This window comes from Salvelinus alpinus, chromosome 38 (genome assembly GCF_045679555.1).
Source record: "Salvelinus alpinus chromosome 38, SLU_Salpinus.1, whole genome shotgun sequence".
NCBI lineage: Eukaryota > Metazoa > Chordata > Actinopteri > Salmoniformes > Salmonidae > Salvelinus > Salvelinus alpinus.
In genome coordinates this window covers 5494507-5512491 of record NC_092123.1, presented here as the reverse complement: position 1 = coordinate 5512491, position 17985 = coordinate 5494507, and the positions used below count along the sequence as shown (strand labels likewise).

The 17985-nt window shown below is 48.5% G+C and overlaps 1 protein-coding gene across 4 annotated transcripts in view; it reads left to right on the top strand.

Annotated features, from left to right (window-relative positions):
* Positions 1-17985, top strand: part of LOC139566448 (nck-associated protein 5-like) — a 166438-nt gene that overhangs the window by 136364 nt on the left and 12089 nt on the right. For 3 of the 4 annotated variants that reach the window (XM_071387624.1, XM_071387626.1, XM_071387625.1), the window contains 4 exons: positions 1066-1401; positions 3360-3484; positions 4103-4226; positions 4379-4560. In XM_071387624.1, coding sequence (XP_071243725.1) covers positions 1066-1401; positions 3360-3484; positions 4103-4226; positions 4379-4560 — 767 coding nt within the window. Of the gene's footprint in view, positions 1-925; positions 1033-1065; positions 1402-3359; positions 3485-4102; positions 4227-4378; positions 4561-17985 lie in introns of those variants that run through there. The other variant, XM_071387627.1, reaches the window with a different exon arrangement.

Sequence of the window (17985 nt, the reverse complement as noted above, 5' to 3'; positions counted from 1 at the left end):
GAAAATATCTTCCAAAACAACTGTTTACTCGATAGGATCAATCATTTCCAAGGTTTTTCCATCCTCAACTAGTCTATAATAAATATATAACACTAGATGGATCTTTTCTACTTTTGCAATGCAGCAACATACTTTGCAACCTAGAATGAGAACAGAAGAATGTCAAAGCGGCAGTCATATCAGCCATGAGACCTTTCCCCCTCTTTTGTCTTTAAACTGAATTCATGTTTGAACTAGTTCAACATTCTCTTTCTTTCTTTTTTACCCAAATTGTTGCAATTAAGTCATGAGCACAGAATGATTAGGCAACATCATTCACAGTTACATGGAATTGGATCATGCCGAACAGCCATCCATCTGTCTCGCTCGGAGAGGCTTTGCAAAACTGTGTATTTTAAGCGCTGTCCATCTGTTGCTACAATGCTCTTAGATCACTGCGCAGTGTGGAACATATCAAGTTCGGCGAATGTGTGTAAATCAACATAATGCTGATACAGGAGGTAGGGAGAAAAATCACAAATAAATTGGCACTCTAAAGTCACGCTGGGTTCCAAATGGGTGAAATTAGATTGGGAACGCAGAGAGAGCTAGGAGTTACAAGCGGCCATTCATTTTAGATCCTTTTCAAGATTAGTCAGATACCTTTATTAATATTATGAAGAAGTGAAACAGATTTGATCATAGAGTGCTGATAACCACTTATAGGAATAAACCTGATGAATTACACACACAACAGATCGTATCACACATATTACTGGACAAAGTAATACGAAAAGTTCAGACCTTTTTCCTGCATTACATTTCTACAGTTTCTCGTAATGATTTGGCTTTGGATTGTACCCAGGTGCTCGATACGTGAAGTAATGCTCCTGTTTCTCTTGCTTTTGCCTCCATTCGTTCTCCTACCGTATTGAACCTACCCAAGATGCCCTTTTTACCCATAACCCCTTCAGTTGCTTGTGAATCCAATCCAGTGGCTCCTCCTCCTTTTCCGTTGCTCCCCCCCACCCATCATCACACGCTGCTTCTCCTGTCCCGCCCCCCCCCCCCCCCCCCCTCCCCCAGGCTCCAGCTGCCAGATGAGAACCCTGGACAGCGGGATTGGCACCTTCCCCCTCCCTGATTCCGTCACCCGGGTCAACGGGCGCCACATTCCCAGATCTGAGTCCAGCCCCGACCGGATGATGACGAGCATTCACAGTCCCACTGATCCTGACCAGGACCTCCTCTCGGCTTCTGCTGCTCATTCCCCATCCCATGTGAAAGTGCCGTCCCTGTCTGAGACCCACCCGCATGCACAACCCACCAGTGCCCTGGGCCACTCCCTGTCTGACCCTTCAGTTACTGGAAGAGGTTGTGGACAGGAAGCCCTGAGCTGCCTCCCCAGACCATCCACCTCAGGTAAGACTGGGGGTTCACCTCATATCAACCTCCCCGTTACGTCCCCATTCTATACCCATCTCCCAAAGCGTGCACTTCCACACTCCCCTTTATGAATTAAGAAGCATTGGATTGCCATAAGCATTGGCTGTCCACACCAATGTTGTTATACCAGTACAGTCCCATCATGTGAGGTGGATTGTTCAAGTGCACACTTCAAGGAGAAAAGTCGATGATAGGGACACAACCACTGTTACAGGCTCTGTGTTGTCTCTGCTTCATGCCAATGGTTTTATGTTAGGTAAACCAATGATCCGCAGCTGCATATAATCGCTAGAATGGCTGGGCTGGCTCAGAGGAAGTTTGGCCACTATCATGAAACCCTATTTGGTGTTAACCCATCTATAAACTGTGTATAAAATGAGAGAGGATAAAATTCAGATTCTCGCTGGCTCAATTTGATTGTGCAATGAGGGTGGCAGTGTTTTACTTCAATTCACATCATTATGGGGCGGCAGGTAGCCTAGTGTTTAGAGCATTGGGCCAGTAACCGAAAGGTTGCTAGATCGAATCCCCGAGCTGACAAGGTAAAAATCTATCATTCTGTCCCTGAACAAGGCAGTTAACCGACTGTTCCTAGGCCGCCATTGTAAATAAGAATTTGTTCTTAACTGACTTGCCTAGTTAAATAAAGGTTAAATAAAAAAGTATGAACCTTACGTAACTCTCAAGAATTCACTATACATGTTCCACCCTCTCAATCTCAACAGAGGATCCATTCTCCACTTGAAGGTATTCAGCGAAAAGGAAAACCTTCTACCTTTGTAGAATGCTGGACTAGATGGACAAGCCTATCAGGCTTGATTTGGTATTCTGAGTGATATTCTGTAGCTCTGCTTAACAAAGGACACCGTGTCCCTCACCCACCTTCACAAAACCCTCCGGATAATACGACCCACAGACCATATCCCAAGGATAAGTCGCTAATACAATTAGACACGCAAACTCACTAGCGACAATTAGCAGCATAGATCATAAACCACCTTCTGCCTGTTCTTTCACCGCAGCAACACAACAGTATGACGGTGGTTGGGAGGGAGGGAGGGAAGGAGAGAGAGAGGGATCATATAGGCTGAGGGAAGTAACACTAACAATGTACACGTACAGTATAGGGATGAGTGATCCCAGTGATTTATGCAATCAGGGAATTAGTGTCGATCTGTGTGAACCAAGGTACTGCAGTTAAGGTAGGCATGACCAGCAGCTGTCATTATAAGGAATAGAGAAGGAGCCTAATCTCCATCACGGATTCCCTCGCAGGTTGTCAAGAAGATGAAAGGACTATTTTGTCCTCGGCACAGTACAAATTATTCTGCTGATGTTCCCGCAGCGCCGCCGCCAACGAGGCCCAGTTAATTATGTTGTCAGGAGAAGGTAGGAAGTTGTAGAGAGAAAAAAAAGACAGAAGGAAGGGGTAGATAGTCATTAAAATTCACACTGACTCAGCTGTGACAATCATTGGATGCTTTGTCATTGGGGGTGACAGTTTGAAGATGCTATTTCGGGGCTGCTTCAAGAACAGAGATGTAGCGGTGTAGTCTCCGTAGGGAGGATGCCATTGACTATTAACAGATGAAATGCCAAACTCTCCTCACACTTAAAGAAATTGTAGCATCATGCTCATGTTGTACAGCGTGTGCTTTCACAGGTTAACAACTATATTGGCATAGCGCTAGCTATGGATGCGTCCCAAATGGCAACCTATGGCCATGGTCGAAAGTAGTGCACTATAAAGGGAATAGGGTGCCATTTGGGATGTAGATATGAGTCTTACTGAAACTCCGGGACCTAATAGCTTTGACTTTCTTTTTTTCCGCCCTCTATGTACGCAATGCGTAGGTCCTCTTCCTGGTGTGAGTGTGTGGGTTTGGTTGTTGTCTGTGTCTCATGATTTGTTTCTCTTTACTTTTGAATGATAGATGTGATCAGAAGGAAGCGACTGAGTCAGATAGACTTATGCAGCACCAGCCACACAGTCACTACAGAGGCCCACGAGGAACAAGTGGAGAAGAAGAGGATCACCAAGGACCTAAACTCATCCAGTGTAAGGAACTTCCCACGCACTATTAGGCCTATGTCAAAGGGGTGGTGTTTTGGGAGCAAAATAGACTGCAAGAGCATAGTAATTGTGGCTTCTGTGCAATCCCTATACAATATCACATCTCCAAGAAGCATTATCATTATGAAAGAGTATCTTCGTAATCTGTTGAGGATACAGTGATATTAAAGGGATTTTTATCTAATTCCCCAGAGTCAGATGAACTCGTGGCTACCATTTTTATGTCTCTGCGTCCAGTATCACTGAAGTTAGAGGTAGTTTCGAGAGCCAATGTTAACTAGCATTAGCGCAATGACTTGAAGTCTATAGATATATGCTAGCATACTAGTAGATCTAGGGCCTAATTGCTAAAATCCCAAAGTATCCATTTAAGGAAGCAATTGCTAACTAGCGTTAGTACAATGACTTGACGTCTACCATAGACGTCCAGTCATTGTGCTAACGCTAATTAGCATTTGCTCGCGAAACTACTAACTTCCTTTGTACTGGATGCTGAGACATAAAAATGGTATCCACAAGTTCATCTGACTCCTGGGAAGTAGTCTTTAAAGGGATTTATCTATCTTCTCATTGTGTTCAAATGTCCCTCTCTTTCCTGAACAGTACAGAGCCGCGAGTGTGTGCACATACTCAGGCAGCAGCAGTGACACCGAGACAGAGTCTGAAGGGAACACGCTAGGCTCCACCCAAAGCACTCTTACCAACAGAGCAAAGACGCGCAACCAAGGTCAGAATCTCGCCTGCATCCCACATCCACAGACACAATATTGATGTTATTTAGATGTACTGTAGGCCTACATCATTTGATTTTAGACAGTTTATCTTGATTGGTTGATTGATTGATAGATAGATATATTGATTGAAAATGGCTCTCCACAGTTGACTATGAAGAGAAGACAATGAAGAGGAGCAGTGTGGGAAAGTTTCCGTCAATCATGGACTACTATCAACATGACATGTTCTCTCACGTAGAGAAGGACGACCACAGGAGGAGTTTCTCCCAATACAACTTGTTGCACAACCAGTCATTGCTAGAGGGCAAAGCAGGAGACAGACTAAGCGTAAGTGCTTCCTGTTGACCTATGACATACACTGAACAAAAATCTAAACACAACATGCAACAATTTCAAAGATTTTACAGAGTTACAGTTCATATAAGGAAATCAGTCAATTGAAATAAGTTCATTAGCCCCTAATCAATGGATTTCACATGACTGGGCAAGGGCGCAGCCACGGGTGGCCCTGGGAGGGCACAGGCCCACCCACTTGGGAGCCAGGCCCAGCCAATCAGAATGAGTTTTCCCCAACAAAAGGGCTTTATTACGGTCAGAAATACTCCCCAGCACACCCTGCCAAATTCTCAAAAGAACTTTGGAGGTGGCTTATGGTAGAGAAATTAACATTCAATTCCCTGGCAACAGCTCTGGTGGACAGGGACAGCAGCATACCACCCTGCATCCCACTGCTGGCTTGCTTCTGAAGCTAAGCAGGGTTAGTCCTGGTCAGTCCCTGGATGGGAGACCAGATGCTGCTGGAAGTGGTGTTGGAGGGCCAGTAGGAGGCACTCTTTTCTCTGGTCGAAAAAAAAATCCCAATGCCCCAGGACACTGCCCTGTGTAGGGTGCCATCTTTCGGATGGGACGTTAAATGGGTGTCCTGACTCTCTGAGGTCATTAAAGATCCCATGGCACTTATTGTAAGAGTAGGGGTGTTAACCCTGGTGTCCTGCCTAAATTCCCAATCTGGCCACCTTATCATCCCCAGTTTACAATTGGCTCATTCATCCCCCTCTTCTCCCCTGTAACTATTCCCCACGTTGTTGCTGTAAATGAGAATGTGTTCTCAGTCAACTTACCTAGTAAAATTAATAAAAAAAAAAAACATTCCTGCAGAGTATGCTCCCTCAAAACTTGAGGCATTTGTGGTATTGTGTTGTATGACAAAACTGCACATTTTAGTGGCCTTTTATTGTCCCCAGCATAAGGTGCACCTGTGTGATGATCATGCTGTTTAATCATCTTATTGATATGCCACACCTGTCAGGTGGATGGATTAACTTGGCAAAGGAGAAATGCTCACTAATAGGGATGTAAACAAATTTCTGGGCAAAATTGGAGAGAAATAAGCTTTTTGTGGGTTTGGAAAATTTCTGTGATTTTCTATTTCAGCTTATGAAACATGGGACCAACAGTTTATATGTTGCTTTTATATTTTTGTTCAGTATATTACTTTTGACATATCCTTTTGTAGCTCATCAACTAGATGATCATGGTCTGTTGATGTTGCTTCCGGAGGATCTATTGTACGTACCTTTACCACGAACCTCGAAAAAGTCTGATGTCTACAATAGAGTTTGACACTAATGTCATCAAGGATGTAGTCAAACTTTCCCTCTAAATGTCATGTGAGATCATGCATTAGCTCAACGCAAACTGTTTCCATGGTAACTTGCACTCCAACTCATGTGAAAACAAAATCGCTGTAAAGCAACATTTGTGCTTTTCCTGCTTCTCCAGCTTTCTCAAAGTGTGGACCAAGTCCACAAAGCTTGATGTCTTTCACCCTCCTATACAACGCTGTAGTTGGATTGTTCGGACGTTTTCATAAAATAAATTAAAGTCGCCTAATTGCTTTCGATTGGCTTGCCCTCTCGTGTCACGGGGTATTTACCTACCAGTATTTAACTTCACTGAATGACAAATGAGGAGCAGTGACCATGAAATGGTCCTCAGCTCCTACTTCCTCTCAGATCAGTTCAGTAGAATAACCTAACACACACACACACGACCTGACAAAAAAATCCATAATCTGCAAAAGGATTTGACTCAACTAGAGGTCGACCGATTAATCGGTATGGCCGATTAATTAGGGCCGATATCAAGTTTTCATAACAATCTGTAATCAGCATTTTTGGCAGATTACATTGCATTCCACAAGGAAACTGCGTGGCAGGCTGACCACCTGTTACGCGAGTGCAGCAAGGAACCAAGGTAAGTTGCTAGCTAGCATTAAACTTATCTTATAAAAAACAATCAATCTTCACGTAATCACTAGTTAACTACACATGGTTGATGATATTACTAGGTTAACTAGCTTGTCCTGCGTTCCTACTTCGCCAAACGGGGGATGATTTAACAAAAGCGCATTCGTGAAAAAAGTACAATCGTTGCACGAATGTACCTAACCATAAACATCAATGCCTTTCTTAAAATCAATACACAGAAGTATATTTTTTTAAACCTGCATATTTAGTTAAAAGAAATTAATGTTAGCAGGCAATATTAACTAGGGAAATTGTGTCACTTCTCTTGCGTTCATTGCACGCAGAGTCAGGGTAAATGCAACAGTTTGGGCCGCATGGCTCGTTGCGAACTAATTTGCCAGAATTGTACATAATTATGACATAACATTGAAGGCTGTGCAATGTAACAGCAATATTTAGACTTAGGGTTGCTACCCGTTTGATAAAATACGGAACGGTTCCGTATTTCACTGAAAGAATAAACGTTTTGTTTTCGAAATGATAGTTTCCGGATTTGACCATATTAATGACCAACGGCTCGTATTTCTGTATTTATTATATTATAATTAAGTCTATGATTTGATAGAGCAGTCTGACTGAGCGGTGGTAGGCGGCAGCAGGCTCATAAGCATTCATTCAAACTTTACTGCGTTTGTCAGCAGCTCTTAGCAATGCTTGCTTCACAGCACTGTTTATGACTTCAAGCCTATCAACTCCTGAGATTAGGCTGGCGATACTAAAGTGTCTATAAGAACATCCCATTGTCAAAGGTATATGAAATACAAATGGTATAGAGAGAAATAGTCGACGAGTCATTATTCCTATAATAACTACAACCTAAAACTTCTTAACTGGGAATATTGAAGAACTGGAAATATTGAACCACCAGCTTTCATATGTTCTCATGTTCTGAGCAAGGAACTTAAAAGTTAGCTTTTTTACATGGCACATATAGCACTTTTACTTTCTTCTCCAACACTGTGTTTTTGCATTATTTAAACCAAATTGAGCATGTTCCATTATTTATTTGAGACTAAATAGACTTTATTTATATATTATATAAAGTTAAAATAAAAGTGTTCATTGTTCATTCAGTATTGTTGTAATTGTCATTATTACAAATATATATATACAGTGGGGAGAACAAGTATTTGATACACTGACGATTTTGCAGGTTTTCCTACTTACAAAGCATGTAGAGGTCTGTAATTGTTATCATAGGTACACTTCAACTGTGAGAGACGGAATCTAAAACACAAATCCAGAAAATCACATTTTATGATTTTTAAGTAATTAATTTGCAATTTATTGCATGACATAAGTATTTGATCACCTACCAACCAGTAAGAATTCCGGCTCTCACAGACCTGTTAGTTTTTCTTTAAGAAGCCCTCCTGTTCTCCACTCATTACCTGTATTAACTGCACCTGTTTGAACTCGTTACCTGTATAAAAGACACCTGTCCACACACTCAATCAAACAGACTCCAACCTCTCCACAATGGCCAAGACCAGAGATCTGTGTAAGGACATCAGGGATAAAATTGTAGACCTGCACAAGGCTGGGATGGGCTACAGGACAATAGGCAAGCAGCTTGGTGAGAAGGCAACAACTGTTGGCGCAATTATTAGAAAATGGAAGAAGTTCAAGATGACGGTCAATCACCCTCGGTCTAAGGCGCCATGCAAGATCTCACCTCGTGGGGCATCAATGATCATGAGGAAGGTGAGGGATCAGCCCAGAACTACACGGCAGGACCTGGTCAATGACCTGAAGAGAGCTGGGAACACAGTCTCAAAGAAAACCATTAGTAACACACTACGCCGTCATGGATTAAAATCCTGCAGCGCACGCAAGGTCCCCCTGCTCAAGCCAGCGCATGTCCATGCCCGTCTGAAGTTTGCCAATGACCATCTGGATGATCCAGAGGAGGAATGGGAGAAGGTCATGTGGTCTGATGAGACAAAAATAGAGCTTTTTGGTCTAAACTCTACTCGCCGTGTTTGGAGGAAGAAGAAGGATGAGTACAACCCCAAGAACACCATCCCAACCGTGAAGCATGGAGGTGGAAACATCATTCTTTGGGGATGCTTTTCTGCAAAGGGGACAGGACGAGTGCACCGTATTGAGGGGAGGATGGATGGGGCCATGTATCGCGAGATCTTGGCCAACAACCTCCTTCCCTCAGTAAGAGCATTGAAGATGGGTCAAGGCTGGGTCTTCCAGCATGACAACGACCCGAAACACACAGCGAGGGCGACTAAGGAGTGGCTCCGTAAGAAGCATCTCAAGGTCCTGGAGTGGCCTAGCCAGTCTCCAGACCTGAACCCAATAGATAATCTTTGGAGGGAGCTGAAAGTCCGTATTGCCCAGCGACAGCCCCGAAACCTGAAGGATCTGGAGAAGGTCTGTATGGAGGAGTGGGCCAAAATCCCTGCTGCAGTGTGTGCAAACCTGGTCAAGAACTACAGGAAACGTATGATCTCTGTAATTGCAAACAAAGGTTTCTGTACCAAATATTAAGTACTGCTTTTCTGATGTATCAAATACTTATGTCATGCAATACAATGCAAATTAATTACTTAAAAATCATACAATGTGATTATCTGGATTTTTGTTTTAGATTCCGTCGCTCACAGTTGAAGTGTACCTATGATAAAAAATTACAGACCTCTACATGCTTTGTAAGTAGGAAGGGGCAAAAAAGTATTTAGTCAGCCACCAATTGTAATGCTCTAGGTGTCGGGGTGTTTGTGGAATCAGACGCAGGAACAGCAGAGCTTCAATAGGTTGAGTTAAATTCCCAACTCGTACACAAACAATGTCCAAACCGGACTACTGGGTGTCAAATAAACACCTGTCTTCCAACATGAAGACAAAACCAGTACACACACACGAACCACTCCCGAAATCCAAAGAAACAGACGAACAATCCCGCACAAAGAAGCAGACAGGCTGGCTGACTAATAAAGCCACCCTGATTGCTAATTCCCTCAAACCAGGTGATAACCATAAACACATAAGGAGGGGGAGGAAAAAGAGTCAGTAGCAGCTAGTAGGCCGGTGACGACGACCGCCGAGCGCCACCCGAACGGGAAGGAGAGCCTGCCTCGGTTGAAGTCGTGACAGTACCCCCCCTCTGACGCGCGGCTCCCGCAGCGCGCCGACACCGGCCTCGAGGTCGACCCGGAGGACGAGGCGCAGGGCGCTCCGGATGGAGGCGATGGAAATCCTTTACCATAGATGGATCCAACATGTCCTCCACCGGTACCCAGCACCTCTCCTCCGGACCGTACCCCTCCCAGTCCACGAGGTACTGTAGGCCCCTCGCCCGGCGTCTCGAGTCCAGAATGGCCCGTATCGTGTACGCCGGGGACCCCTCGATGTCCAGAGGGGGAGGATTGACCTCCGGTACCTCACCGTCCTGCAGGGGACCAGCTACCACCGGCCTGAGGAGAGACACATGAAACGAGGGGTTAATACGATAATAGGAAGGGAGTTTTAATCGATAACACACCTCGTTTATTCTCCTCAGGACTTTGAATGGCCCTACACACTGCGGCCTCAGCTTCCGGCAGGGCAAGCGGAGGGGTAGGTTTCGGGTCGAGAGCCAGACCCTTTCCCCCGGTACAAACACGGGGGCCTCACTGCGGTGGCGGTCAGCGCTCCTCTTCTGCCTTCCAGTAGCTTGTTGAAGGGACTCCCGGACGGCCCTCCAGGTCTCCTTGGAGCGCTGTACCCACTCCTCCACCGCAGGAGCCTCGGTCTGGCTCGGATGCCATGGTGCCAGGACCGGCTGGTACCCCAACACACACTGAAAGGGGGACACATTAGTAGAGGAGTGGCGTAGTGAGTTCTGGGTCATCTCAGCCCAGGGAATGTATCTCGCCCACTCCCCTGGCCGGTCCTGACAATACGACCGCAGAAACCTACCCACCTCCTGGTTCACTCTCTCCACCTGCCCATTACTCTCGGGGTGATACCCGGATGTCAGGCTGACCGTGATCCCCAGACGCTCCATGAACGCCCTCCACACTCGGGACGTGAACTGGGGGCCCCGATCAGAAACAATATTTTTTTTTTTTTTTTTTTTTTTTTTTTTTACCTTTATTTAACTAGGCAAGTCAGTTAAGAACAAATTCTTATTTTCAATGACGGCCTAGGAACAGTGGGTTAACTGCCTGTTCAGGGGCAGAACGACAGATTTGTATCTTGTCAGCTCGGGGATTTGAACTTGCAACCTTTCGGTTACTAGTCCAACGCTCTAACCACTAGGCTACCCTGCCGCCCCACAATATCCTCCGGCACCCCGTAGTGCCGGAAGACGTGAGTGAATAAGGCCTCCGCAGTCTGTAGGGCAGTAGGGATACCGGGCAACGGGCAACGGGAGGAGACGGCAGGACTTAGAAAACCGATCCACAATTACCAGAACCGTAGTGTTTCCCTGAGAGGGAGGCAGATCGGTCAGGAAGTCTACAGACAGATGAGACCATGGCCGTTGTGGAACGGGGAGGGGTTGCAACTTCCCTCGAGGAAGGTGCCTAGGAGCCTTACTCTGAGCGCATACCGAACAGGAGGAGACATAAACCCTAACGTCTCGAGCTAAGGTAGGCCACCAATACCTCCCCCGAAGGCTCCCCACTGTCCTTGTCACCCCAGGGTGACCCGAGGAGGGTAGGACATGAGCCCACTGAATAAGGCGGTCCCGAACACCAAGCGGTATGTACTTACGGCCCGCCGGACACTGAGGAGGCGCGGGTTCCGCCCGTAGCGCCCGCTCGATGTCCGAGTCCACCTCCCATACCACTGGCGCGATCAGCCTCGAGGCGGGGATGATGGGAGTGGGTTCAGTGGTCCTCTCCTCCGTGTCGTAAAGACGGGACAGTGCGTCTGCCTTTACGTTTTTTGAACCGGGTCTATAGGACAACGTGTACCTAAACCGGGTGAAAAACATGGCCCACCTTGCCTGACGTGGGTTCAGTCTCCTAGCTGCCCGAATATACTCCAGATTCTGGTGGTCGGTCCAGATGAGAAAAGGGTGCTTGGCCCCCTCAAGCCAGTGTCTCCACACCTTCAGAGCCCTGACCACCGCTAACAACTCCCGATCCCCCACATCATAGTTACGCTCCGCTGCACTGAGCTTACTAGAGAAGAAAGCGCAGGGGCGGAGTTTTGGTGGCGCACCCGAGCGCTGTGATAGCACGGCACCCACCCCAGCCTCGGAAGCGTCCACCTCCACTATGAATGCTAAAGAGGGATCCGGATGCGCCAACACGGGAGCCTCCGTGAACAGAACCTTCAACCTGTTGAAAGCTCCGTCCGCCGGCGCTGACCACCGCAACCTCACCGGACCCCCCCTCAGCAGTGAGGTAATGGGAGCCGCTACCTGGCCAAAACCCCGGATAAATCTCCGGTAGTAGTTGGCAAAACCCAAAAACCGCTGCACCTCTTTTACCGTGGTCGGAGTCGGCCAATTACGCACGGCCTTTATGCGGTCACTCTCCACCACCACCCCCGAGGTGGAAATGCGATAACCCAGGAAGGAGACGGCTTGTTTGGAAAACACACACTTCTCAGCCTTGACGTATAAGTCATGCTCCAGCAGTCTGCCAAGCACTTTGCGCACTAGAGATACATGCGCGGCGTGAGTAGTTGAGTAGATCAGAATGTCATCGATATACACAACTACCCCCTGCCCGTGCAGGTCCCTGAGAATGTCGTCTACAAAGGATTGGAACACGGCTGGAGCATTCTTTAACCCATACGGCATGACGCAGTACTCATAGTGGCCCGATGTGGTACTAAATGCGGTTTTCCACTCGTCTCCCTCCCGAATACGCACCAGGCTGTACGCGCTCCTGAGGTCCAGTTTTGTAAAGAACTGCGCTCCGTGAAATGATTCCACCGCCGAAGCGATGAGAGGTAGTGGGTAACTAAACCCCACCGTGATGGCATTTAGACCTCTATAATCAATACACGGACGCAAACCTCCCTCCTTTTTCTTCACAAAAAAGAAACTCGAGGAGACGGGTGAGATGGAGGGCCGAATGTACCCCTGTCCCAGAGATTCCGTGACATATGTCTCCATAGCCAACGTCTCCTCTTGGGACAAAGGGTACACGTGACTCTTAGGAAGCGCAGCGTTAACCTGGAGATCTATCGCACAATCCCTACCCGGTCGATGTGGTGGTAATTTCGTCGCTTTCTTTTTACAGAAAGCGATTGCCAAATCGGCATACTCGGGGGGAATGCGCACCGTGGAACCCTGGTCTGGACTCTCCACCGACGTGGCACCAATGGAAACTCCCAGACACCTTCCAGAACACTCCTCTGACCACCCCTGGAGAACCCCCTGTCTCCACGAAATATTGGGATTGTGCCGGGCCAGCCAGGGAATACCCAGCACCACTGGAAATGCAGGCGAATCGATAATGTATAGACTGATACGTTCCCTATGATTCCCCTGCGTCACCATGTCCAGGGGAACTGTGGCCTCCCTGACCACCCCTGACCCTAATGGCCGGCTATCTAGGGAGTGCACGGGAAAGGGAGAATCTATCGGCACAAGCGGAACGCCCAACTCTCGGGCGAGTCCGCGATCCATAAAGTTCCCAGCTGCACCTGAATCGACTAGTGCCCTATGCTGAGAAGAGGGGAAAAAATCAAGGAAAAAAATTGAGACAAACATGTGACCGACAGGAGGTTCTGAGTGAGTTTGGTGCTGACTCACCTGGGGTGATCGAGAAGCGTCCCGCCTGACATCTCGACTCCCAGACAGACCCCCCCAGCACCGATCGGCCGTGTGTCCTCTCCGACCACAGTTGGTGCAGGGGAGGCCTCGTCCTCCGATACCCCTAGGCGCGGCCCCTCCCAACTCCATCGGGATGGGAGCCGGGGCGCTGGGTGGTGGAACGCACAGGACCCTCTCCGAACGCCCGCGGGCAGCCAGCAGATTGTCCAGTCGGATGGACATGTCGATGAGCTCATCCAACGACAGAGCGATGTCCCGACACGCTAGCTCCCTACGGACGTCCTCCCGGAGACTACACCGGTAGTGGTCAATAAGGGCCCTGTCGTTCCACCCTGATCCCGCGGCCAAGGTCCGGAACTCCAGCGCGAAATCCTGTGCGCTCCTCCTCTCCTGCCTTAGATGAAATAGTCTCTCACCCGCCGCTCGGCCGCCTGTGGGGTGGTCGAACACGGCACGAAAACGACGGGTAAACTCCGGGTAGTGCTCCTTCACGGAGTCCGGGCCATTCCAGACTGCGTTGGCCCACTCCAGAGCACGACCCGTTAGGCAGGAGACGAGGACACTCACCCTCTCCGCTCCCGAGGGAGTGGGGCGAACAGTGACCAGGTATAGCTCCAGTTGGGGTAAAAACCCCTGACAACCTGCCGCTGTTCCATCATAATCCCTCGGGAGCGTAAGACGGAGCGCGCTGGAGCCGGGGGATGGAGAATCCTGGGGAGGGGGAGCCGAAGGTGGAGAGAGGAGCCCACTCCTCTCCCATCGCTCCATTCTCTCCATCATTTGATCCATGGCGGATCCGATCTGATGGAGGACGGTGGTGTGGTGGAGAACCCGTTCCTCCATCGATGGGAGAGGGTTAGCTGCTGCTCCTGCTGACTCCATGATGGTGCGCGATTCTGTAATGCTCTAGGTGTCGGGGTGTTTGTGGAATCAGACGCAGGAACAGCAGAGCTTCAATAGGTTGAGTTAAATTCCCAACTCGTACACAAACAATGTCCAAACCGGACTACTGGGTGTCAAATAAACACCTGTCTTCCAACATGAAGACAAAACCAGTACACACACACGAACCACTCCCGAAATCCAAAGAAACAGACGAACAATCCCGCACAAAGAAGCAGACAGGCTGGCTGACTAATAAAGCCACCCTGATTGCTAATTCCCTCAAACCAGGTGATAACCATAAACACATAAGGAGGGGGAGGAAAAAGAGTCAGTAGCAGCTAGTAGGCCGGTGACGACGACCGCCGAGCGCCACCCGAACGGGAAGGAGAGCCTGCCTCGGTTGAAGTCGTGACACCAATTGTGCAAGTTCTCCCACTTAAAAAGATGAGAGAGGCCTGTAATTTTCATCATAGGTACACTTCAACTATGACAGACAAAATGAGAAAAAAAAATCCAGAAAATCACATTGTAGGATTTTTTATGAATTTATTTGCAAATTATGGTGGAAAATAAGTATTTGGTCAATAGCAAAAGTTTATCTCAATACTTTGTTATATACCCTTTGTTGGCAATGACAGAGGTCAAACGTTTTCTGTAAGTCTTCACAACGTTTTCACACACTGTTGCTGGTATTTTGGCCCATTCCTCCATGCAGATCTCCTCTAGAGCAGTGATGTTTTGGGGCTGTTGCTGGGCAACACGGACTTTCAACTCCCTCCAAAGATTTTCTATGGGGTTGAGATCTGGAGACTGGCTAGGCCACTCCAGGACCTTGAAATGCTTCTTACGAAGCCACTCCTTCGTTGCCCGGGCGGTGCGTTTGGGATCATTGTCATGCTAAAAGACCCAGCCACGTTTCATCTTCAATGCCCTTGCTGATGGAAGGAGGTTTTCACTCAAAATCTCACGATACATGGCCCCATTCATTCTTACCTTTACATTTACATTTACATTACATTTAAGTCATTTAGCAGACGCTCTTATCCAGAGCGACTTACAAATTGGTGCATTCACCTTATGATATCCAGTGGAACAACCACTTTACAATAGTGCATCTAACTCTTTTAAGGGGGGGGGGGTTAGAAGGATTACTTTATCCTATCCTAGGTATTCCTTAAAGAGGTGGGGTTTCAGGTGTCTCCGGAAGGTGGTGATTGACTCCGCTGACCTGGCGTCGTGAGGGAGTTTGTTCCACCATTGGGGTGCCAGAGCAGCGAACAGTTTTGACTGGGCTGAGCGGGAACTGTACTTCCTCAGAGGTAGGGAGGCGAGCAGGCCAGAGGTGGATGAACGCAGTGCCCTTGTTTGGGTGTAGGGCCTGATCAGAGCCTGAAGGTACGGGGGTGCCGTTCCCCTCACAGCTCCGTAGGCAAGCACCATGGTCTTGTAGCGGATGCGAGCTTCAACTGGAAGCCAGTGGAGAGAGCGGAGGAGCGGGGTGACGTGAGAGAACTTGGGAAAGTTGAACACCAGACGGGCTGCGGCGTTCTGGATGAGTTGTAGGGGTTTAATGGCACAGGCAGGGAGCCCAGCCAACAGCGAGTTGCAGTAATCCAGACGGGAGATGACAAGTGCCTGGATTAGGACCTGCGCCGCTTCCTGCGTGAGGCAGGGTCGTACTCTGCGAATGTTGTAGAGCATGAACCTACAGGAACGGGTCACCGCCTTGATGTTAGTTGAGAACGACAGGGTGTTGTCCAGGATCACGCCAAGGTTCTTAGCACTCTGGGAGGAGGACACAATGGAGTTGTCAACCGTGATGGCGAGATCATGGAACGGGCAGTCCTTCCCCGGGAGGAAGAGCAGCTCCGTCTTGCCGAGGTTCAGCTTGAGGTGGTGATCCGTCATCCACACTGATATGTCTGCCAGACATGCAGAGATGCGATTCACCACCTGGTTATCAGAGGGGGGAAAGGAGAAGATTAATTGTGTGTCGTCTGCATAGCAATGATAGGAGAGACCATGTGAGGATATGACAGAGCCAAGTGACTTGGTGTATAGCGAGAATAGGAGAGGGCCTAGAACAGAGCCCTGGGGGACACCAGTGGTGAGAGCACGTGGTGCGGAGACAGATTCTCGCCACGCCACCTGGTAGGAGCGACCTGTCAGGTAGGACGCAATCCAAGCGTGGGCCGCGCCGGAGATGCCCAGCTCGGAGAGGGTGGAGAGGAGGATCTGATGGTTCACAGTATCAAAGGCAGCCGATAGGTCTAGAAGGATGAGAGCAGAGGAGAGAGAGTTAGCTTTAGCAGTGCGGAGCGCCTCCGTGACACAGAGAAGAGCAGTCTCAGTTGAATGACTAGTCTTGAAACCTGACTGATTTGGATCAAGAAGGTCATTCTGAGAGAGATAGCAGGAGAGCTGGCCAAGGACGGCACGTTCAAGAGTTTTGGAGAGAAAAGAAAGAAGGGATACTGGTCTGTAGTTGTTGACATCGGAGGGATCGAGTGTAGGTTTTTTCAGAAGGGGTGCAACTCTCGCTCTCTTGAAGACGGAAGGGACGTAGCCAGCGGTCAAGGATGAGTTGATGAGCGAGGTGAGGTAAGGGAGAAGGTCTCCGGAAATGGTCTGGAGAAGAGAGGAGGGGATAGGGTCAAGCGGGCAGGTTGTTGGGCGGCCGGCCGTCACAAGACGCGAGATTTCATCTGGAGAGAGAGGGGAGAAAGAGGTCAAAGCACAGGGTAGGGCAGTGTGAGCAGAACCAGCGGTGTCGTTTGACTTAGCAAACGAGGATCGGATGTCGTCGACCTTCTTTTCAAAATGGTTGACAAAGTCATCAGCAGAGAGGGAGGAGGGGGGAGGAGGGGGAGGAGGATTCAGGAGGGAGGAGAAGGTGGCAAAGAGCTTCCTAGGGTTAGAGGCAGATGCTTGGAATTTAGAGTGGTAGAAATTGGCTTTAGCAGCAGAGACAGAAGAGGAGAATGTAGAGAGGAGGGAGTGAAAGGATGCCAGGTCCGCAGGGAGGCGAGTTTTCCTCCATTTCCGCTCGGCTGCCCGGAGCCCTGTTCTGTGAGCTCGCAATGAGTCGTCGAGCCACGGAGCAGGAGGGGAGGACCGAGCCGGCCTGGAGGATAGGGGACATAGAGAGTCAAAGGATGCAGAAAGGGAGGAGAGGAGGGTTGAGGAGGCAGAATCAGGAGATAGGTTGGAGAAGGTTTGAGCAGAGGGAAGAGATGATAGGATGGAAGAGGAGAGAGTAGCGGGGGAGAGAGAGCGAAGGTTGGGACGGCGCGATACCATCCGAGTAGGGGCAGTGTGGGAAGTGTTGGATGAGAGCGAGAGGGAAAAGGATACAAGGTAGTGGTCGGAGACTTGGAGGGGAGTTGCAATGAGATTAGTGGAAGAACAGCATCTAGTAAAGATGAGGTCAAGCGTATTGCCTGCCTTGTGAGTAGGGGGGGAAGGTGAGAGGGTGAGGTCAAAAGAGGAGAGGAGTGGAAAGAAGGAGGCAGAGAGGAATGAGTCAAAGGTAGACGTGGGGAGGTTAAAGTCACCCAGAACTGTGAGAGGTGAGCCATCCTCAGGAAAGGAACTTATCAGGGCACTTTACACGGATCAGTCGTCCTGGTCCCTTTGCAGAAAAACTTCCCCAAAGCATGATGTTTCCACCCCCATGCTTCACAGTAGGTATGGTGTTCTTTGGATGCAACTCAGCATTCTTTGTCCTCCAAACACGACGAGTTGAGATTTTACCAAAAAGTTATATTTTGGTTTCATCTGACCATATGACATTCTCCCAATCTTCTTCTGGATCATCCAAATGCTCTC